At 52.9% G+C, this 23171-nt stretch overlaps 1 protein-coding gene across 4 annotated transcripts in view; it reads right to left on the bottom strand.

Moving 5' to 3' along the window:
• Positions 1–456: 456 nt before the first annotated feature.
• Positions 457–23171, bottom strand: part of ZNF704 (zinc finger protein 704) — a 125040-nt gene continuing 102325 nt past the window's right edge. Inside the window, exons 4-10 of one of the 4 annotated variants that reach the window (XR_009449633.1) lie at positions 20434–20660; positions 15280–15380; positions 14090–14357; positions 12220–12324; positions 4387–4474; positions 3085–4244; positions 457–3039 (exon numbers count right to left, since the gene is read on the bottom strand). Coding sequence is in view for 3 of the 4 variants with exons in the window: in XM_059672656.1 (XP_059528639.1) it covers positions 4133–4474; positions 12220–12324; positions 14090–14357; positions 15280–15380; positions 20434–20660 (1043 nt within the window). In the remaining variant the exon portion in view is untranslated. Of the gene's footprint in view, positions 3040–3084; positions 4475–5132; positions 5231–12219; positions 12325–14089; positions 14358–15279; positions 15381–20433; positions 20661–23171 lie in introns of those variants that run through there. The other 3 variants (XM_059672658.1, XM_059672657.1, XM_059672656.1) reach the window with 3 other exon arrangements.

The following is a 23171-nucleotide window of genomic DNA, read 5'->3' as shown; positions in this document are numbered from 1 at the left end:
ATCTCCGGTTCCGTTAACTTGAGGAGTTGAGCATGAGCGCTTGCTATAAAAGCGGTATGTCTCTCAGGAGTGTAGGAGCCTAAGCAGAGTTCTTGGCTTATTTGGAAAATTAAGCAATAACTGCCATTGATTTCCGATTACATTCTGACACAACACACTGGCATTGTGATTCTCAGACCCACAGAGAAGTTATAAAATACGAGATTGTCTTAAAAAAAAAAAAAAGGAACTATTTACAAATCAGAACCCACTTTGATTGCTGGTCCTGTGATCAATACAACTTCTAAAGCATCCAGACCAGCGATTTCCAACTAGTGAGCTGTAAGAATTGTTAAAACGTGCAATACCTGACTGTTTGGTCAGGGCACTGGCCTCTTCTCCCTTAGATTGTCAGATAAAAAATGACAGCAGCCAGCACAACAATAGCCATCTGGTGTCAATGAATTAAAATTATACTTATTTTTTTGTCAAATCAACAAAACATATATTTGGTGTGCTGCAGAATTTTCATAATTAGTCTCTGTGCTGTGAGGTGAAGGTTGAAAATCGCTGCTCTAGGCCACTGAATACGGGCTTTTTTCAGTCAGTCACAATGAAACACGTCGTATATTTTTTTTTTGCTGGATTGGGGATACAGTTGGCACCCGGCGTGCTAACCTCATTGCTTTCCTGGCTTGCGGTTTGACTAGTCACAATGGAAACAGACACAAGGAAACAATTTCCACAGGGAGGACCCCACAGGCCTGAGGAGCGGGAGGAGCAGGGAGACCCGTGGGGCTGGGAGGGTAGTTTTCTTAGAAAAGAAAATTTTCAGTTGCCCTGTGTGCCCAGTGCATTCTCCAAAATGGTCCCCACGCTCATGCCCACCAGAGAAGCCTCTGTGTCCGCACCATTTGCGTGCTCGGAACTCCCTCCCACCCTCCCCTCAGCGCGGCAGGTGACGTGGTGGAGAGAAATTCTACAGGATCATGAGAAAAAGCAGCACCTTGTCCAGAAAAGTCCGGGAAGATCACTCCTCGCCCTCCAGCGCAGCAAGACGCCCAGCTTTCCCGCGGCTTCGGCTCACAGCCCAGAGCCAGCCCTCCGGGTGGAGGCGGAGGGACGCCAAGGCCGGTCTCAAGGTGACCCTGGGAGAAAGCCATCCAGGCCGGGGACACTGCGGCCCACCCGCAGGCCCTCCACGCAGCTCAGCCACTGAGAAACGCTTTCCCCTTTCCCCAGTGTCCCCGCCTCCAAAAGTGTAAACTCATGTAAATTTGCCTCGAAATGATAGCACGTCCTAAAACACCCCAACTTTCCTGACTAGAAGACTCTAGTGGTAACCAGTCTTCCCAGCCTTCCGCTCCTCCAGTTCTATTTCACACGCCCTTAGCTTTCCCTGAGGAATGAACATTAGTGTAGTTCTTTGCTGCTGCTCAGCGTTCTGCTCCAGCTGTGCCAGTCCTCCCTAAGCACTCTCCAGCGAAAGCTGCCGCCCGCTTCCCTGCAGAGTCTGGGAGGGAGGTCATGGGCTGCGTCCAGAGGACCCCTGGCTCAGAAGGAAGGCGCTCTCTGCTCACTGCAGGTGGCCGCGCCCTTGAGGGGCCAGGGACGGGGGGGGGGGGGGGGGGGGGGGGGGGCGGGGCTGAGCAGCACTTGTCCCTGTGATGGACGGACCCCGCCTGGCCCTGGGACACCCCTTCCCACCTACCTCCCTCCGTCCTCCACCAAGTGAGGACAGAGAAACGTGGTGCCCCAGAGATGGAGGAAGTGAATGTCGGGCTTAATTTGGCACTTCATTTAGTTCCAAAGTATAACAAAATAGCTCTACATTTTTAAATTTATCAATCAGTGTTGTATATTGCAACTCATAGCTTCCTGGGTGGCCTGCAAGAAATTGAATTACTTTTTATCAAGGCCAGCCAGGCAAAGATTGGTGGTCCCCTAGTTACCAGGTGCCTAGGTACAGGGAAGGGGGGCCCGCATTGCAGGGCGGTACTGAGGCTCTGTGCACGCCTGGCGGGAGCCAGGAGCCCCCGTGGGCGGGAGGCGTGTGTAAGAAGGTGTCAGAAAGGCAAAGATCTCCTAGGGAAGGGCCCTCCGCTCCACCTTCTGCTGTGCCTGTGCTTCGGCTAACATCCAGGCCAGAGCCCAGAACCACGCGTGCCCGGCGTCTCCAGGACCAGGTGCAGGGCTGCCCACGGCACGGTCTCTCCCTTGCATCCCAAAGTTCTGTGTGTGGCGGTGGTGGTGGATGAAGCCCTCATCACTTTAATCATTTGTGATTAGTGACTTAATCCCAGGATCAAGAGCCAGGGGTGCTGCAGAGGAAACCTCTGTGCCAGGTAGCACCCCACCGCCTCAGTGTGTGGGGAACCTCATCAGATGTTGGCCAGCCCTGGACTCACGGGGACTCCCCACCCCAGCTCAGGCACCGGCACCGGCCACAGCACCAGCTCACAGCGAGGGCACCTATCGGGAAGCACAGGGAGGAGAAAAGACCCGCTAGGGCAGGGGGTGCAAAGCCATGTTTGCATTTGAAAACAATGCCCTTTCTTGGCCAACCAGTCCCTACGAAGCTCACATTATAGCTGATGCCCTGGTGCTTACTGAGGGAGCTTCCAGACGTGATAGTAAATAAGCTCTTTTCCTGCTCTCTTGAAATAAGTGTTTTTAAAGAAAAAATATAAATGGAGGGGGAAAACAGGATTTCTTCGAAGGAATCATGTTTAAAAAGTCATATGAGAGTTTAAAAAATCAAATTGCCAAAATATAAGAATATAGATTGTGGATGTCACACCACAGAACCTCCTCATGTATAAGAAGAGTAACTATTATTCTACACGACTTCTTCCTACTCTTTACAAAAGGCTGTGTCAACCTCTAGACAGATATTACACTTTCCCTGTGCAATGTCCTTTCACATTCCTGTGCTGACCCCGCTCCCGGCTCACAGTCATCCGTAAGGTGCTTGTACCTGTTTGCATAGGGAGAGGGGAAGTGACTCCTTCCAGGGCAATCGGGAGGGGGTAGGAATCTATAGGGCGTGACACGACTCCCCTCTCCCCACACCACCACCACCACCACCACCACCACCACCACCACCACTACTAGCACCACCACCACCACCAGCACCGCCACCCGCCAGGCCAGAGAGCCTGGAGAGCGAGCACAGCACCAGCCGCCCTGCGAAGCCGAGAGCGCCCTACAGTGCATGTTCCTTTGGTGTCTCTAGGTTCCCTTCTGAGCCAATTCCTGACAAACAGCTCCACTATTTTTACAAGCAAAACAAAGGTTTGGATTTTCCCTTTTACCCATAAAGCGCTTAGACTGCTCACGAACCCGTCCCCCAGACGCACTAAAGCATAAAACCTACCAAAGTGCACAGAACCGGTCGGTCGGCCGACCTCGCGGCTTTCCGAACAGACGGCCCCGGAGGCTGTGCTCTGCCGTCCAGAGCGAACCGCGGGGCCCGCTCGAGTTCTTGACCTTTGCTCAGACAGACAGTGGGGGCTTGGAGGGAAAGCCCGGTGCCCGGTGCACCGCAGCGGCTTGGCCAGGCGAGCGGCGGCCCGCAGCCCCAGCTGCACATGCCTGGAAGGAGTGCCAGGCTCCCGGCCTCCCCGCCGGGTCGGGCGGAGCTGAGCCGCAGAGGAGCCGGGAAAGGGCTCTCCAGGTCCCGGGAAGACTTCAAGGTGTCCCTCGGAGCCGCTGGGAGCTGCGGTCGGCTGGTGATCCCACTCGCCATCGGGCCTGCAGGCCCACACCCCTCCAAGCAGGGCCATTCTTCAAAACAAAACAAACAGGAAAGACACGGGAAAGATGCCAGAGCTGCCCAAGAAGTCCATGGGAACGGGGAAGACCCAGGAAAGCAAGTCTTGTCCTGACACAAATGCCACAGTCACCCGCAGCTTCCCCTGGGGGTCCCCCACTCCGAAACGGCATTTTTCAGGAAGCTCATCAAAACATGCCTCCTCCAGGGGAACATGGCTCCGTGGGACCCAGTGCTGCGGAGACCACCGCTTCCAGGCCTGACCCGGCAGAGGACGGGGACTGCCTCTCGCGCGCGGGAAGCGGCTCTGAGCGCACCGGGCCACGTGGCCTTCTTTCTTCTGCAATTCCACCAGGCCGCCTGGACGCGCTTCCCCGGGCTTCAGGTGTGCTTTGTTTGAAGGAAGAGCGCTTTCCCGAAGCTGCCGTGGCGGTGAGGGCGGGAGGCCCAGTGGCCACAGCTGCACCCCTCAGTCCAGGAAGCGCTGGCAGGCCTTCCAGCGGCAGGCCGTGCACCACAGTCCGGGTGGGTGGCCGTGACCTGGTGGCCGCGACCTGGTGGCCATGACCCCGGGGCTGCGACCTGGTGGCTGAGCCCAGTGGCCGAGCCCCTCAGTCCAAGAAGCGCTGGCAGGCCTTCTTCCAGCGGCAGGCGGTGCACCACAGGTCCCGGTTCTCCATGCCGTACACCTTCCGGCACTTCTTGCCCTCTCCCCGAGGCTTCCTGCGAAGGGAGGGCGCGTAGTCAGCGGGAGGAACTCAATGGGCATTGCTCGAGGGGCAGGATACCCCTCGAAAGATCGAGAAAAGTCAGGAAACAGCAGGGTTCTCTGAGGGCCAGGCCTTCCCGTGTGCTGGGTGGCTTTGGGGCCATGGCCCGGGGCTGTTACTCTGGGCTGCCCTAATTCCTAAGGTCCTATTTGCCCACTTGCGGACATGACATTGGCCATGTGCATAGCACTGAGGCAAACACGTACACACGGGAAATACCAGCAGAGAGCACACTCTTTTGAGTTTTGAAAGAGGTACCTTCAAGTGCTCTCTTGTTTCTCAAGTGTCTGGCACTCCGGTTCAGGGGCTCCTGGCTCTGGGAAGAAAGTCAACCCTGTGGTTCCTTTACTACCGGGGTCCGTGCACAGGACGCTGGGTGTCCCAGTCGTCCCCACGGCCCGTCCTGTAGGAGAACTTACTGTGAACGGTCACAACAACAACACAGCAACGAGTTTGCACTCATAGTTAGTGGATGGGGAAACCATGGGAATAAGAGGAAGGGCGTCGCATCCATGACGGGGACATTTCACGGAGACCCTGTCTCCGGTTTCTGTTTCTCGCTGTTCTGCGTTTCAGCTGCTCCCTTGGGGCGAGGCGGGTGGGCATCCTACCTCAGGCCGACCGTCCCCCTGGGCGGGGAGGACAAGACCGCGTGGCCGTGCTGCCGCTGCTCTCCTGCGCCCCCGGGGTGGTGGTGTGTCGGTGACACCTGGAAGGACAGGGAGAACAGAGCTGGCGGCCAGGTTCTCTGTGCCATACCTCCAGGGAGCCTCTGCGATGCGGGCAGCGGTCCCTGATCTTAGACCTGGAGGTGAAGTGCCTTCTTCACAGAGAGCACACGTTACAATGGATGGGGTGGGGCCCACGGCAGAGTGTAAATGCATCTCGCACAGAAAGACCAGCAACAGTGCACGCCTTACACACCCTCACGGCTTTGCCTCGGGCGTTCCACTTTGCCCTTGGTCACTTATTTTCTTCTGAATAATGTTTTAAAGTCTATTCTTAGTTCAAGCCTCATGATCTCCCTTTTTCAAGAAGAGAAAAGCTAGTCAGCGGCCACGATACCCTGTGGGGCTCGGCCTTCTGTGACCTGCAGAAGGGGTCCGGCAGGCCCTGCGCCTCAGATCCCAGTGATGCCAGCGCCCTGCCCCTGCTCCTCTCCCACGCATGGCAACAATGATGCCCTCTCCCCACCCGAGTCCATTCAGGAAGGCCCTCTTCCCACCCGTGTCCATTCATGAAGGCCCTCTCCCCACCCGTGTCCTTTCATGAAGGTCCTCTCCCCACCCGTGTCCATTCATGAATGGCCTCTCCCCACCCGTGTCCATTCATGAATGGCCTCTCCCCACCCGTGTCCATTCATGAATGGCCTCTCCCCACCCCATGTCCATTCATGAAGGTCCTCTCCCCACCCGTGTCCATTCATGAATGGCCTCTCCCCACCCGTGTCCATTCATGAATGGCCTCTCCCCACCCCATGTCCATTCATGAAGGTCCTCTCCCCACCCGTGTCCATTCATGAATGGCCTCTCCCCACCCCATGTCCATTCATGAAGGTCCTCTCCCAACCCGTGTCCATTCATGAAGGTCCTCTCCCCACCCATGTCCATTCATGAATGGCCTCTCCCCACCCGTGTCCATTCATGAATGGCCTCTCCCCACCCCATGTCCATTCATGAAGGTCCTCTCCCCACCCGTGTCCATTCATGAAGGTCCTCTCCCCACCCGTGTCCATTCATGAAGGTCCTCTCCCCACCCCATGTCCATTCATGAAGGTCCTCTCCCCACCCCATGTCCATTCATGAAGGTCCTCTCCCCACCCCGTGTCCATTCATGAAGGTCCTCTCCCCACCCGTGTCCATTCATGAAGGTCCTCTCCCCACCCCATGTCCATTCATGAAGGTCCTCTCCCCACCCGTGTCCATTCATGAAGGTCCTCTCCCCACCCGTGTCCATTCATGAATGCCCTCTCCCCACCCCTGTCCATTCATGAAGGTCCTCTCCCCACCCGTGTCCATTCATGAAGGTCCTCTCCCCACCCCATGTCCATTCATGAAGGTCCTCTCCCCACCCGTGTCCATTCATGAAGATCCTCTCCCCACCCCATGTCCATTCATGAAGGTCCTCTCCCCACCCCATGTCCATTCATGAAGGTCCTCTCCCCACCCGTGTCCATTCATGAATGCCCTCTCCCCACCCGTGTCCATTCATGAAGGTCCTCTCCCCACCCATGTCCATTCATGAAGGTCCTCTCCCCACCCCATGTCCATTCATGAAGGTCCTCTCCCCACCCCATGTCCATTCATGACGCCCAGCCAAGCACTCTTTTGTCCATATCTCCCAACAGTCTCCACTTTTCAATTTTCATTGGTTTTATATCGTAACTGTTTCTAAGTTCTACTGTGGGGCCCGTTTTATAAAGTGTATAAGGTGCTTGGACAGCACAGCTGCCTGGTACTGTTTCTAAACGGATGGAATTATTGGGTGATAGGCTTGTAATCTATCTATTCATTAGGCGTAGGCTCAGAAGCTGGCCTGGCAGGGAGAGACCATGATCACAAATTACAGCCCACTAATTTCTCCCACAGGCTGAGGGGAGCTGGGTCCCACGAGTCACTCCCAAACAGGGAGGCTCACGTTCCCTGAGACATGTCACAGGTGCCACGATGGCGCCTGCTCTGCCACGGCAGTGCCAGGTTGTGCTCAGCACGGCGACTCTGCTGGGTTGTGCTGGAGGTGAGGGTGCTGCCTAACAGGCCGTGACTGGCACAAGGGCACAGTGCAGCCCTGGAGTCGGGATCCTGCGTCTGAGCCTCGCACCAGAGCAGCAGCAGGGGCTGGTGGAATTTAAAGATCCTTGTCTTGGTGTTAACCTTTTATACTATTCCTCTTTCCAGGTGTAAAAACAAAACCAGCGAAACCGTGAACCAGCACATAGGACAGCATCGGGTCGGGAGACCCTCTGGCCTGGGCCTCGGGCTGGCCCGGGGACAGCAGGCTGGTCGGCTCCGGCTGATTGCATGGGGCTTTTTATGGACTGAATGTTTGTTTTCCCAGATGCATATGTTGAAGCCCAAATCCCCAGGACTGGGAGATGGGCCTTTAAGGAAGTATTTACAGCTAAATGAGGCCCAAAGGGTGGAGCCCTGGTCCTCTAGGATTGGTGTCCTTTTAAGAGGAGACACCTGCCCGGCCAGCATGGCTCAGTGGTTGAGGGTCAACCTATGAACCAGGAGGTCACGGTTTGATTGCCAGTCAGGGCACATGCCCAGGTTGCGAGCTTGATTCCCAGTGGGCGGTGTGCTGGAGGCAGCCAATCAATGATTCTCTCTCATCATTGATGAGTCTCTCTCCATCTCTCTTCCTCTCTGAAATCAATAAAAAATATATATTTTTTAAAATAAGAGACACCAAATCTCTCATTCCCCCCCAAACCCTTCAAGAGAAAAGGCTGTGCGAGGACACAGCGAGAAGGGGCCCTCACCAGTAAGAGGCCCTCGCCAGGAGCGAACAGGCCAGCACCTCGGCTGGGACTTCCAGCTTCCAGAACCATGAGAACATAAATTTCAGCTGGTAAAAACCCCCCACCCCCACCATCTATGGCATTCTGTTAGTGCCATTTGAGTAGACTTGCGTCATGAAAAGACAGAAAGAGAAATGGAGATAATCAGAAGAAAAGGTGAGTCGCTTGGGGAAAAACAGGTCAAAGAAAGCTGTCATTAATAAAGATCCTCTCCCCACCCATGTCCATTCATGAAGGTCCTCTCCCCAACCGTGTCCATTCATGAAGATTCTCTCCCACCCCTGTGTCTATCAATGAAGGCCCTCTCCCCACCCCTGTGTCTATCCATGAAGGCCCTCTCCCCATCCATGCCCATTCATGAAGATCCTCTCCCCACCTGTGTCCATTCATGAAGGTTCTCTCCCACCTCTGTGTCTATCAGTGAAGGTCCTCTCCCCACCCCATGTGTCTATCAATGAAGGCCTTCGCCCCACCTGTGTCCATTCATGAAGGTTCTCTCCCACCCCTGTGTCTATCAATGAAGGTCCTCTCCCCACCCCCATGTAAGACATGGAGGAATTTGGGAGAGCATATCCCTCAGAGTTATCTCTGTACTTCAGAAGGAAGTGCTTTAATTGGAGGGGCAAAGCGAGGGGGGGGGCAGGGGGGAGGGGGACATCTACAATACTCTAACAAAATCCTATATAATAAAAAGCCAATATGCAAATTGACTGAACGGCAAAATGACCAGTCGCTATGACACACACTGACCACCAGGAGGAAGATGCTCAATGCAGGAGCTGCCCCCTGGTGGTCAGTGTACTCCCACAGAAGCTGGGCTCATGGCTGGCAAGCATAGCAGCAGTGGCGGGAGCCTATCCCACCTCCACAACAGTGCTAAGTATGTCCGACTGACAGCTTAGGCCCGCTCTCCGCAAGTGCACAAATTTCGTGCACCAGGCCTCTAGTAAATAAATAAAACGTAGGGGGAAATTCCATTCGAAAGCAGTCTGGACTGAGCAGTTCCATCTACATGCTATGCATGGTTTTACACAAGCTGAACAAGAGGGTGTCTGCCCTTGAAAATCCTCCTCAAGTCAAAGACAAGATGGACAGATGAGCATAAGAGGTCTTGGGAATTCCGTCACTGTAGCGGCCTTTCCAGGTTAGAAGGATTGTCGCGGGTGTGACACAGAGATACTCTGGACCTTTTTAATGTCTAACAAAAAGACACCAACAGGACTGATTGCCAACCGCGACACCCACCTTAGCAGATCACGGTTCTTGCCAGAAAGGACTCTAATACCTGATGTCCAAGTCGCTTTCTCTTGCCTGCTCGCTAGTCCCTGGTGGCCGTCTCGGCCTCTCAGAGCGACCAGCAGTGGTCACTCCTCCATGAAGCAGGCAGCTTTCATGACTACACCAGATCCACACTATTGTTTAAACGTGGAATCTGGGGGCATTTTCTGGAAGCCACAAATTCCCAAACTGTTGCCAGCAGTTTGCCTTTTATCCTTGGCTAGTCCTCCAGGGATTTAGTCATTGGCCAAAGCAGCAGCATTGGCTGAGCCACTTTCGTTAGTATGCACTCTGCAGGAGGACTTAGTATTTGCTGGAAACCTCTGGGAGTTTCCAGGGGTTGGTAATAAGAATCTTTCGGGAGGTCCTTGGGGAGAGAGGTGGAAAGGAGAAAATAACATGAATATCCATTATCACAAGCTACTCTCTGGATCTTACCAGGAGGTAGAAACCACTGTGCACACCAATGGTATGGGGGTCTATGAATGCTCTTTATAACCTATAAAAACTCAATATATATTTTATTTATTTATTATTATTTTTTAAAAATATATTTTTATTGATTTTAGAGAGGAGGGGAGAGGGAGAGAGAGACTGAAACATCAATGATGAGACAGAATCACTGATCAGCTGCCTCCTACTGGGGATCGAGCCTGCAACCTGGGTATGTGCCCTTGACTGGAATCGAACCTGGGACCCTTCAGTCTGCAGGCCGACACTCTATCCACTGAGCCAAACCAGCTAGGGCTCAATATACTTTTAAATGAATGGTTAGAAATCAGGTTAATTCATGGCAATTTACCAGACAGTAATCATTTAATATGTCAAATAAATTCTTATATACTGCTTAAACCTGATGGCATACTTTAGCACTCATTTATTTTCAAACTGGAGGCCCGGTGCACGAAATTTGTGCACTGGGGAGGGGCTGTCCCTCGCCCAGCCTGCACCCTCTCCAATCTGGGACCCCTTGGAAGATGTCTGACTGCCGGTTTACACCGGCAGTTGGACATCCCTCTCACAATCTGGGACTGCTGGCACCTAACTGCTCGCCTTGCGTGCCTGCCTGATTGCCCCTAACCCAGCCGTGGGCCGGATCCGGCCTGTTTGAAATGAATAAAACTAAAAAAAAAAAAAAAAAAAAAGACCGTACCCTTTTATGTAATGATGTTTACTTTGAATTTATATTAGTTCACACAAACACTCCATCCATGCTTTAGTTCCAGCCCTCCGGTCCAGTTTAAGAACCCATTGTAGCCCTTGGGTCAAAAAGTTTGCCCACCCCTGCGGCCTGACCGCTTCTGCCTGCCAGCTTGGTCACCCCCCAACTGCCCTCCCTGCCGGCCTGATCTCACCCACAACTGCCCTCCCCTGCCAGCCTGGTCCCCCCAACTGCCCTCCCCTGCAGGCCTGGTCCCCCCACCAACTGCCCTCCCCTGCAGGTCTGGTCCCCCCCCAACTGCCCTCCCCTGCTGGCCTGGTTGCCCCCAACTGCCCTCCCCTGCTGGCCTGATCTTGCCCTCAACTACCCTCCCCTGCTGGCCTGGTCACCCCCAACTGCCCTCCCCTGCCAGCCTGGTCTGCCCCAACTGCCCTCCCCTGCCGGTCTGATGGCCCCCACCTGCCCTCCCCTGCAAGCCTAGTCTCCCCCCAACTGCCCTCCCCTGCAGGCCTGGTCCCTCCCAACTGCCCTCCCCTGCTGGCCTGATTGCCCCAACCCGTCCTTCCCTGCAGGCCTGATCTCGCCCCCAACTGCCCTCCTCTGCTAACCAATTTGGTTCTGATTGGTCAGTTTCTATGCCAGTCAGCATCTAAAGCTCCACCTCCTAGGCAACCATTGGCTCCTTACAGTTGACCCAGATTTGGTTCTGATTGGTCAGTTTCTATGCCAGTCAGCATCAAAAGCTCCGCCCCCTAGGCAGCCTTTGGCTCCTCACACTTCACCTAGATTTGGTTCTGATTGATTGGTTTCTATGCCAGTCAGTGTTTCTGGGCCTATCAACAGGGTCTGATCAGAAAGGCGGGGCTGATCAGCAGCCCCAGTGGAGGCCTGGAGAGAAATGAAGGTTGTGGCTGCTGGAGAGAAAGAAAGAGGCAAGTGCTGATCAACAGCTGCCAGAGGCTACGGATCAGACCCTGCTTCTCTCTTCAGGCCTCTCTCCGGGCCTGATTCACACCCCCCTCAGCAGTCAGTGCTGAGGCACCGCGCCTGCAGCCACGGCAACCCAGTGCTGACTGCAGAACTGACTCCCGGTTGGTCAAGCCTCTGGTCATGACAGACCTAGAGTTTTTATATATTAGGATTACACATCCATATGGATGGATCATTCAGGCTTTGGGGGCAAAAAGTGACTTTATTTTTTTAATTTTTTTGAACCATCAAGATGACATACCGGCAAACAATAATTTCAAAGTCATAAATATTATGAATGTACTCATAATGATAAATGTCATTTATGTACAGGTGTTTTTTTAATGTTCAGGATCTGAGCTCAGAGATGATTTTATAAAGCCTTTTGGAAACATGCAAATATAACACCAACAAAAAACTCTGATCTATATATGACATATTTATCAACAGCTGAAACGCTCTTATCTGACAGAGTAGCCGGGCCTGTCGGAGCCATGAGAAGCCTTGCTCAGGAGTTTACAATCCACGCAAGATGCAGGTGCTTCCAGCCTTCTGGCTTTGTGTTTCTGTTGCATGTGTCTAAATGTGTTCTCTAACTTCATGTGTCTTCAGCTTGTTCTCTAACTTCATGTGTCTAAATGTGTTCTCTAACTTCATGTGTCTTCAGCTTGTTCTCTAACTTCATGTGTCTAAATGTGTTCTCTAACTTCATGTGTCTTCAGCTTGTTCTCTAACTTCGTGTTTGGCTTTTTGTATTTGTACTCACTGGAATGCCTGTGAAGGTAACTGGAGGAGACTGCCAGGAGACACTGAAGCTGCTGCCATTGGGGGTGAACTTGGCCGATCCTGGGATGGTCACGGGGGGCGTGGCCTGTTACAGAGCAAACAGAAATGGTCAGGGGGGCATGGCACGGTACAGAGAAAACTGTTAAGAAAGGTTTTTCCTCAATCTTAGCTGTCATTTACCAAGGTGGGGCCTCAGAAACTATCTCAGCTGTATTAATAACTTAGACTAGTTATCTGATAGGAAGAGATGAAACATGGTCAAAGAGAGTAGCTGGAAAGAAATTCTTTATATATCTAAGCAATCTATCTAATGTATCAAAGGAGATGGTTTTAGACTATTGATTTCTGAATTTTAGGACAACTGTGAGTGAGATATACTAGTCATTTCTCACTATCAAATTTGGAAATAAACACTTTTATACAGAGATGGTGGGGCGTAATTGGTACAACATTTGGAGGGTAATTTGGCAATATGTATAAAAATTTTTAGAATTCTGTATATTAGCTACTCCACTTCTAGAATTCATTCTAAGGAAATGGATACAAGGATGTTCATTGTATTATATGTTTTTAAAAATTGGAAATACAAATGTCTAGTAATAGAGAAATGGGTAAATAAATCATAATATACCAACTGAGCCATTACAAATGATGTTGTTGAAGAATACTCAATGACATGCAAATATGTTCATGAGCCCTGGCCCATGTGACTAAATGGTTATAGCATCTGTCTGTGCACGGAAGGGTCTCGAGTTCGACTCCAGGTGAAGGCCACATACCTGGATTACAGGTTCGCTCCTGGGCCCTGGTCTGGGTGCATGGGGGAGGCAACCAATCAATGTATCTCTCTTACATTGATGTTTCTCTCTTTCTCTCTCTCCCCCTCTCCTCTCCCTTCCCCTTCCCGGCTTCTACTCTTTCTAAAAATCAATGGAAAAAATATCCTTGGGTGAGGATTAAAACAAAACAAAACAAAAAACCACCACATTTGTGATATATTCAGTGGAAAAACCCCCACAAAGCATAGTAAAAACAGTACCACAATAGATTCCTTAGTTTTTTATGCACATACACATAGGAGAAAGTCTTGAAGACATACCAAAAATATTAACCAAGAGGCTTTCTTGTCATTGGGATTAAGGATACATTTTCTCTCTCTGGTTCAGTTTTTAGTATTTTCTATGCTGAACATTTATAATATCTACAGACAGAGAAATCCTAAATATTATGAATACAGGGTTCAGGAAGATCATCAAGTGTGTGTTCCAACCCACTTTATAGATAAACAAAATAATTTCAATAAGTTGGTTCAAGCTCATGATTTTGGACCTAAATGCAAACATGAACAAAGGAATGAATTATTCTTCTTGACCCTCATAACGAGTCAGGAATAAAATTTATTGCATCATCAAATCTACTAATTAGCTCTATTCCTTTGCTCTTGAGCTTCAGTCTGCCAAATAAGTGGCAAACTCTTGCTCCACAGGTTTAGCTTTTTGAAGGCTCAGTGCGGTTGTGATGGTGGTGGCTTTGGCACCACGGAAGTGTCTGGCAATGCTTAGCAGCAGCATCCTGCTCAGGTGGCATCCCCTGACTCACTAATTACTCTTCTGTGACTTCAAAGAAAAAAAAGCTACGGGCACAGAGATGTTCATAGTAGAGTTATTAATGAAAACACTGGGTAGATCAGGTACCTAGCAATAAGAGAACAATGGAAACAAGATTGAACTTTATGATGACAATGAACTCCGCTAGGGGCTACGGTGTGGGATTCTGTTTTTCTCCTCTTCGGGCAGAATGCAGCTGCTTTTGGTCAGGGGCAAAGTGCCACTCGGGGTCGTGCACGGCACCTGGTACGCGTGGTCGGTGTGCACGAGGTAGAGGGTGGTAGGGGCCGAGCGGCTCAAGGGCGTCATCAATTTAGTCTCGGTTTTGGCACCAGGGCTTTCTGTTCTGCTTGAATCCGGGATGGGGAAGGTGGGAGGTGAAGCCAGGGACTGGGAGGGCGAAGCCGGGGCCAGGCTGCCCAGTCCGTCCGCCACCGCGTCCGTGTTGAGCTTGATCTCCGTGTAGTAGAAGTCCTCCTCACCATCGCTGTAATCAGAGTCCCCAGCACGCCTAATGCAAAGGACAGCAAAACAGTCAGACCACGCCATCTCGCACGGCTGTGCCCTCTGTGTGGAATGCTTTTCCTGTCCCGTGTCTGCCTGGAAAACTCTACGCATCCTGCGACACTCAACTGTCCACTCCCAGGGAAGACCTCCTTGACCTCTAGAGGAATTTATCCAAACAATCAACCAAGCAGTCACTTATTCAACAACTTATTGAGAATCTACTCTGTGTAGGCACTCTCCTAGGGCCTGAGCAAGTCGTAGATGGATTCTGCCCTGGTGGAAATGACATCTAGTGGGAGAGGCAGACAAGGGAGCCACAGTAAATAGGTGTTTAATGCATTGGGGACCAATGAATGCCAGAAAGAAAAACTAAGCGGCATACGAGTGTCCGTAAGCAGGCAAGTGATGGGTTGTATTTTACACTAACCTCCTGTGAACCCCGCGGTCCTGGGGGGGCTGGCGGGCTGTGAACCTGGCCATCGCAGCAGCAGCTCTGATGGGCAGTGGTGCCTTAACCCTTCTCAGGCTCTCAGTCACGAATACTCTCCATCAGGGGGGCAAAAAGCACATCTACCTTTACAGACATCTTCAGGGGGGTCCTACCCTGCCCTGCTGTACTTTTACAAATGGCTCGCCCCACGTTTTACTTTTGACCTTCACATGTGACCCCTGCAGGGCTGACTGTATTGTTAACCTCATCTTCAGAGGAAACCGGGGCGCAGAGCAGTCCCTGACACCCCTCAGTGCAGTACGACGTGCGGTCAAGGCCTCTGTTACTGCCTCCCTTCTCCCCACCCCCCCTCCCTCCGGGGGCCCAGGCCCTTCCTGGCTCCGCCTGAGCACTTGTGAGGCACAGGAGCTGGCTGGGGCCCGAGGGCGGCCGCCGGCAGCACGGAGCCCGCGCCCAGGGGAGGGAGGTGCCTCACCCGAGGTGGACGCCCCGGATGTGCTTCTGGATCCCGGCCGCGGTGCTCAGCACCTTCCCGCAGTTCTTCCAGAGGCACTTGAACATCACCTTCATGGAGTTCTGGAGAGGGGAGAGGTCGGAGAGTGAAGTGAAAACGAACCTACCAATGCTGCCGGCCCAACACGCGTCTTCCTTCCTCTTTCCCCGAAGCTCATCACGACCTCACGAGTGGACAGATGGACGCGCGCGCGGAGGCTCTCTGCCTGTTTCACACGAGGAAGCTGTGCTGTGCAAATCTACCTCCACCTGCTGCGCCCGAGGTTGACCTCGTGTCAGTGGCCCTGCCCGTGGTCTCAGGGGAGACAGGAGGCTCTGGACTCCCCAGTCCCTTCCTGCCTGGCCAAGCCGGGCGGGCTACCTTCCTCCTCTGAAAACCACCACTTCCGTGGGTGTTTCCAGAGTTTTGGTGACTTTATGGGCTCTGGAAACTCCTCTCTTTACTTGTTCCTTCAGACTTAGGGGTGGTGAGGGCCTTGCCCTATCGTTAGCTCTTGGGGTCCTGGGGTACCACTCCACCCCAACCCTGTCTACACCTTTTCTTGGGATCCTGGGGTACCACCCCACCCCAACCCTGTCTACACCTTTGCAAAGAGTTGAGTCTCTTTAAACTCTTTCTAAATTTTTAAACAAATTTATTGATTTGAGAGAGAGACAGGAAAGGAGAGAGAGAGGGAGAGAGAGTTCCTGTTCCACCCGTCCACATATTAACATCGATGGGTCGATGCCGGCTGCGTGTTTTCCTCTGTATGTGCCCCAGACCAGCAATCGAATCCAGCACCTTGGTCTGTAGGGACAACACTCCCACCAACTGAGCACCTGGCCAGGGCCGTCCCGCTCTTTAACTACCTGCTGGGCACATCACCCGCTTCCTGCCTGGACCTGGAGGATGTGGGGAAAGTAGGTTATGAAAGAATGTGAACGACGCGATCTTTCTGGGGGTGGTATGTGATGCAAACACACGCGCATTCCTGCGTGGGGAGGGGCGGGGGAGGGGCAGCGTATTCAGACATTAGTTTCCAAATATAAAAATCACCCTGTTTTTAATGTGAAAAAGGTATTTCTTTATCGGTGGAGGTCCCCCTATAATGCTGGCAGGGCTGATTTGGAGAATAAGAGCACATTAGCGGATGAGCTCAACTTTAATGGAAGCAGCGGTCTCTGTTCATGGGCGGAGGTGGCCCGCGTCAACCAGGAGGCCCCTTGCATGCTGGTGGGTGCTTGCCAACGTCCCGACTACACCTGTGAAGCAATCCTCCCGTGCACACAGAGCCACTCTTTAAAAAAAAAATTAAAAATTAAAACAAATATTTTTAATTGATTTCAGAGAGGGAGAGAGAGATAGAAACATCAATGATAAGAGAATCATCGATCAGCTGCCTCCTGCACACCCCCCCACCGGGGATCAAGCCCACAACCCGGGCATGTGCCCTTGACCGGAATCGAACTCAGGACCCTTCAGTCCACAGGCTGACACACTGTCCACTGAGCCAACCCGGCCAGGGCCAGAGAGCCACTCTTATGCTGCAGGAAAGCCAGCCCTGCAGGAGGAGACCGGAGACAATGTTTGTTCAACACGGCCCAGCCCTCCCCACGGGCCCCAGCTCCGCCAGGGCAGCCAAGCCAAGCCCAGCTGCAGGCACAAGCATAGCCGCCGATCGGACCGTGACCACCTGCGCTCGAACCTGGCTTCTCCTGGCAGCTGCACCGATGTTCGCGAGGCTGAAGGCCCCCGGGGCTGGGACCGTCCCTCTGCCCACAGGTGTGCCTGGTCTGACACGGACACGCCCGGGGCAGCCGGCTGGGCAGGGACCAGCAGGCCCTGCAGACCCATCAGCTCGGGGCTGCGGCCGGGACAGGGGGGTCTCCATCGCTGCAGACGCTCCGGCTGTCCCTGACACGGTCCTGGGGGCCAGGCGGCCGGGCTGCCTCGCTCTCTCCCGAGGCCTCCACCTGCTGTGAACTGTCGTCCACACGGGATGCCTTGAGTGGCGTCCGCTTTCCCGACAGACCCAGGCTGACACACAGGACTGACAAAGGCCAAGGTCCCCTCAGGTCCCAGCGGGTGGGCCCAGCTGCATCCTGACGGTCCACACTCATCCCCGGGCCAGTCCGCCCGGAGCTGCCGGGGTTGGAGGACCCTGAGGTGTGTGCACACGGCGATGAGGGTGCGTGTGTGTGTGTGTGTGTGTGTGTGTGTGCGCGCGCACGCGCGCGCGCGCGCGCGTGTGAACATGTGTGCTGGGGATGGAGGCTCAGACAGGAGGACCAGGGCCTCGGAGGAAGGAGCACAGGTGAGCTCACGGCACCGTCCTCGGCGCCTCGGGTGGGAGGCCCCTCACTGTGCGGCACAGGCTCAGTGACCTCGCTCCTCTGTCCTCCCGGCTCTGGCTGGAGGGCGGTCACCCACCGGGAGGGACGGAGCTGCTTTCCTGGCAGCCGCCTGGTCCTCCCGATGGGCCCGTTCCTGGGGCAGCGGGTTTCCTGCCCACGCGCTGCGCTCAGCGGGCGTGAGGATCGCAGTCAGCGGACGGGTGCTCGCTCCTGCTCGGGTGTGAAAGGCAGGCGTGGCTCCTTCACTGATTGCTCCTGCGCAGCCGGCAGTTAACTTGGCGCCCTCCCCTCTGACGCGATCTCCCAAGTGCACAGGGAGAGTGGCCCCGGCCAAGACACCCGTGAGGGAGGCGGGAGGAAGGGCCCAGCTCAGCGTCATCGTCAGATCCAGGCGTGCGCCGCCCCTTTGTGAGGGGCCCTGACGTGCCCATTACCGTGTGTCTGCCACGGGGGCGGGGCTTCAGGGGCACAGAGACCTGAAATGCATGGTCACTCTGACTCTTCATGACGTCCCGGCCGAGGGCTGGTAACTGCTGTTAGTTTGTGTTGCAGATGAAGACGCCGATGGTCAGAGAAGGGAAATGATTTTCTGAAGTTTGCAGGGTAGCAAGGTTGAGCTGAGCACGGGGCTCCTGCGACTTCTGATCAGGGCCCCGCCCTGTCCCACGGGTCGTGTTCTCTCCCCACGCGTTTTGCCCACAAGCCACAGCAGCTCCCTATGCACAGCACAGACCCAGCGAACAAGTGAGACAGAGGCGCGAGAAACGATGCCCTGACCGCGTCCGACGCACCGCATTCTCTCAGCTCAAGAACGGAGTGCTGTTTATCCTCAGCCCATTAAGCTGCTGTCAGCAGGGCACTGAGCATGGGTCCCTGCGCGGAGTCCCGGTCCCCACGCCGGCCACCTCTGAAGACAGCCGGGGCCACGCACTCAGATGACCCCAGAGAAAGCCTCATGCACCAGGACGGCCCTTCAGTCCCCATCGCCGCCTGGTGGCTCGCTGACCGGTCAGGCGAACACGGACGCTGCCCGGTGGCTGGTGGGAGCAGCATCTGCACGCCCCGCCCCCGGAAGGCAGGCGCTCCTCTCTCCCCGGCTCTCTGGGTTGGGAGCCCGCAGCCTCCACAGCGGCACACGCAGGGGACGGAGAGGAGACGGAGGGATCGATGCTGGGGTCGATGGCATCGATGGGTCGATGCCGGCTGCGTGTTTTCCTCTTGGAAATAAATTGGGGGGAAGAGGTTGCATGGCAGTCCTCAGGGTTTTGCTTTGGGTTCTTGTTTGTGAATAGTGATTCCCAATGAAGCTACTGAGAACCACTTACAGGACCAATATACAAGGCAGCAGCCTCACACGGACATGGCCATCAAAAAATAACGTGAGCCCTGACCCGTGTGCCTCAGTGGATAGAGCATCGACCTGCGGACTGAAGAGTCCCAGGTTCGATTCCGGTGAAGGGCAAGTACCTTGGTTGCGGGCACATCCCCAGTAGGGTGTGCAGGAGGCGGGTGATCGATGTTTCTCTCTCATCGATGTTTCTAACTCTCTATCCCTCTTCCTTCCTCTCTGTAAAAATCAATAAAATCTATTTTAAAAAAATAACATGAAGAGGTATTCGAGATGTAGCAGCAGATCGCTTCATCCTACAAAGTGAAATCCTTCTGGAAAATTGTGAGGGGTCATGACAGTGTAAATACACACAAAGAGGATGGAAAGAATATGAGCTTTAGGTTCGGGCAGACCTGGGTTTGAGTGGAGGGCCTGGCCCTTCTATGCTCAGGACAGGGCAAGCTCAACGTTTAATCTCCCTGATCCTCAATTGCCTCATATCAAGTTGGGAGAACGATACCTACCGGCCCTGGCTGGTTGCTCAGTGGTTAACGTGTTGGCCCTCGCACCGAAGGGTCTTGGGTTCAATTCCCAGTCAAGGGCACGTACCTGGGTTGCAGGTTCCGCAGCCGTGGCAGGGGCACATGCAGGAGGCAACCAATTGATGTGTCTTTCTCATATCAATGTTTCTCTCTCTCTCCTTCCATTCCACTCTCTCTAGAAATCAATGGAAAAAATATTCTCTGGTGAGAATAAAAAAAAAAAAAGGTACTTACCAGACAGGACAGCTGTGAAGATTAAATAAATGTGTAATCAATGCATTAAATCAATTTATTAGAGCCCTTTTTCAGGTTTAGTTTAGTAAACCAGTTTTTGGTCTGTAAGTACATACATGCGTTTATGTGTCAGTTTTCTTTTTTTTTTATCCTCACCCGAGGACATGCTTAGAGAGAGAAACATTGATGTGAGAGAGAAACATTGATGTGAGAGAGAAACAGCTATCGGTTGGCTTCCGAATGCTCCCCTGTTGGGGATCAGACCCCTAACCCAGGCATGTGCCCTGACTGGGAACAGAACCAGCAACCCCTCAGTGCATGGGAGGAGCTCAGCCAACCTGGTGTGGCTGGGCAGCTTTCCTGCATGTTTCACAGCCGGTTTTATGAAAATAAGACACAAAAATTCTTCCAATATGTTTTTGAAGCAGAACATAGAAAAGGGAGTTTGTTTTTATTTTACAGGTGAAAAAATGTGGTCCCAGGAAGAGAGTGAGTGAGGCACCACCCCGCGCCTGACATGCACTTTTGTAGCTTTCCAAACCCTGGTCAACGCTGGGCACCTCTGTCCACGTGGCACCAGGCGGCAGAGGGTGGGTGCCCACACTGGGTGGTTCTGCCCTGATCAGGCCCTGGGTGTATCCTGGGCCCTCAAAAAGGAGCGGGAGGAGAGGCTGACCTTTCTCTTCCTGGGGATGGGCTCGTCGAAGAGCAGGTTGCCGGCCTCGGCCTCGTCGATGCCATCGTCGGGTGCGGGGCTGCGGAAGGGCTTGGCGCAGTCGGCGGACAGCGGCGGCGACGGTGTGGACGGGTTGGACTGGTCGCTGGGGGCGCTCCAGCTCCAGTAGCCGCTGCTGCAGCTGCTGGACGGGGCGCCGCCCTCCTTCCAGGATCCGCTCATGCCCTCTGCGAGCCAGACAACCAGCGTCAGTGCGGCAGGGTGCAGGGGCCGGGTCACCGACGCGGGGGCGGCGGGGGGGGGGGGGGGCTGGACCCTACTAAGCACCTGCAGCCCCCCGCCCCCCAGAAATGTGCAACAGCTGGGGATGCACTACGCATACCTTGGGAAGAGAGGTGCATTACCCTTTATAAACACTGAGCTATTTTATCACATGACAGGCTTTCCTAACAGCTCTCTGATGTGGGTGGTTTTGGGATGACAGTGGAGGGGATATGAAAACAAGAAAGAAAAAGATGCCCTTGTTCCCTAAGTTTGGGGAGCTCGGAGTTTACTGGTGTTTCTAAGAGGGAAATCATTTGCAATATTGTCCTCCTCCCCTAACCCGTGTTTCTCATATAGGTCTGAGATCTCTGGAATAGGTTTGTGGAAAAAGTTAGTCCCAGATGTAAGAGTCTAAGAGAAATAACATTATAGGAAATAACAGTGCCTTGCATTCGTTGTTTCCCATCTCACAAAACTCATTCACACAGGCCCGTGCATCCTCACAACATCTGTCTCTCAGAGCAAGGACGGCCACGCGGGTTTTACAGACAAGCACCTGACTCGCCACGGAGCCAGTAGTGGACCAGAGCCCAGACCCTGGTCTACCAGTTGGCTTCTTTCTCTTTCAGGGCATGGCCCCGTGTGGTAGGAATCCTCCTCTCTTTCCAACAAGCTGAGATCAGAGGAGAATTTATGGGCAATATTTACTGATAAGACGGCTGTTGAATTCTTCCTCTGCACTTGCAGGGAAACAGGAAACATTTGCTAATGTGAGAGAGCTTTGTCCGGTTAGAACGCCGTGGGAGGCTCCTTATAGACTTGACCTCCTTGTTGGATAATTTCTCCTCCATTTTTATGTGCATTTTGAATACATTAAAACTATATTTTAAGTTTTAAGACCCAAAATGTCTCATTATGCTGTAAACATTGGTGTAATTAGTAACAAAGTGAAGACACAATGGGCCAGCATTCGTGGAAAAATGTCTTGACTACCTTCACCTAATCACAGATTTCCAGCATATTCCTCAACTGTGTCAAGCCAAACGTTCAGTTAGAGGAATGAAGTTTTAAGCTGAAATCGTGGAAGAAAGTTACCCATCTCACTAAAGCGAGGCTCTACCCCATCAAATGGTCATTTCTGCAGGATCAAGCCTTTCTGGCACCAACAAAACCAAGTTAGCATCTCCCTCCCTGCAGGCCACCGGACAGTGCTCACCGGCCCGAGAGCCTTCCGGAACGCGACAGCTGCGTCCGCAGGTCCTTCCGAGGCCTCCGGGGGCATGGCCGGGGGACACACGCCTCAGCGGCTCAGGAGGCGTATGATACAGCACCGCGCGCACTCCTTTAGTCCGTGTGTGGTGCCAGCGGGGTGATCAGGGTAAGTGACTGCGCTGAATTGATTTTGAAAAGCAGTGTGTCACATTGCGTCATGTCAATGCCCACAGCTCAGTTGCTGACTTGAGATTGACATTTCCTTTAAGAAACACTATTCAATGAGAAGGGCAATGTGATACAGAAATGAATTTTTCAGAAAAAGTCAGAACCAATTCGAGACACAGAGATGGCTGCGTCTCCTTCCCTGACACACGTATTTGGTGAAACGCAGACAGGCCCTGCTGGAAGCTCACCCTCTTTGCAGACCCACTTCCTGACAAAATGATCCTTTCTAGGCACAAAAAGAATCACAACAGTTTTAAAAAATTCAATGATATACAATAATTCCAGACATATGTCTATTTTTTAAATTAACCAACACCTTCCTTATTATTAACTGCTTTCCCTCGTTAAGAATTTGCTGCAGAACTAAGGAGCTAGCAGACAATTTGGGATTATAAATTGGGTAGTTATTTTTTGAAATCATAATGAACAGTGAATTCCTTTCCATAAAACTATGCCAACAAAGGTTTGTGTTGCAGGAGCAAAAGGTTTATTTTGATTCTAACCTTTCAAGACAAAGGAGCATTAAAAATGTTCTCAATTAAAAGAGAATGCCATGGAAAAATACTGATTGCGTTAAAATATACTCTTTCTTCTCTGAGGAGTCTCTGACATTCTGCAGTTCCTTTTTTTTTTCCTTTTCTGTAAAATAACGAGAATCTACAATTTATTTGCATTTGGTGGCCCAGCCTGGGACAAATACTTGTCTGTAACCTTGAGGAATTTTTTTCTCTATGAACGCTTCCATCTTTTATGCAACTCCTTTGCCCTGGGATTGGTTTGGGGGTGTCTTCAGTTTTGCCTTCTCTGCAGTCTTCCTCAGGGGCCTCGCCACGCTGAGCAGCGGGAGCCAGGAGGCAGTTAGAGGCCCGGCAGAGAGGGCTGTCCTTAGCAGCAACGCCAGGCGGCCTCCCAGCACCTCCCCGCTCTGCGTGCTGTGGTGGCATCACCGCATGCGGTGGTGGTGAGGGCAGGGGCCCTGCTGTGGACGGTATGGATTTGACTTCCCGGCACCTCCATCATTCTTCGCACCGACA

This window comes from Myotis daubentonii, chromosome 17 (assembly GCF_963259705.1).
Source record: "Myotis daubentonii chromosome 17, mMyoDau2.1, whole genome shotgun sequence".
In the NCBI taxonomy this organism is placed as follows: Eukaryota; Metazoa; Chordata; class Mammalia; order Chiroptera; family Vespertilionidae; genus Myotis; species Myotis daubentonii.
The sequence above is the reverse complement of the archived record's forward strand: the minus strand, read 5'-3'. Positions and strand labels throughout refer to the sequence as shown.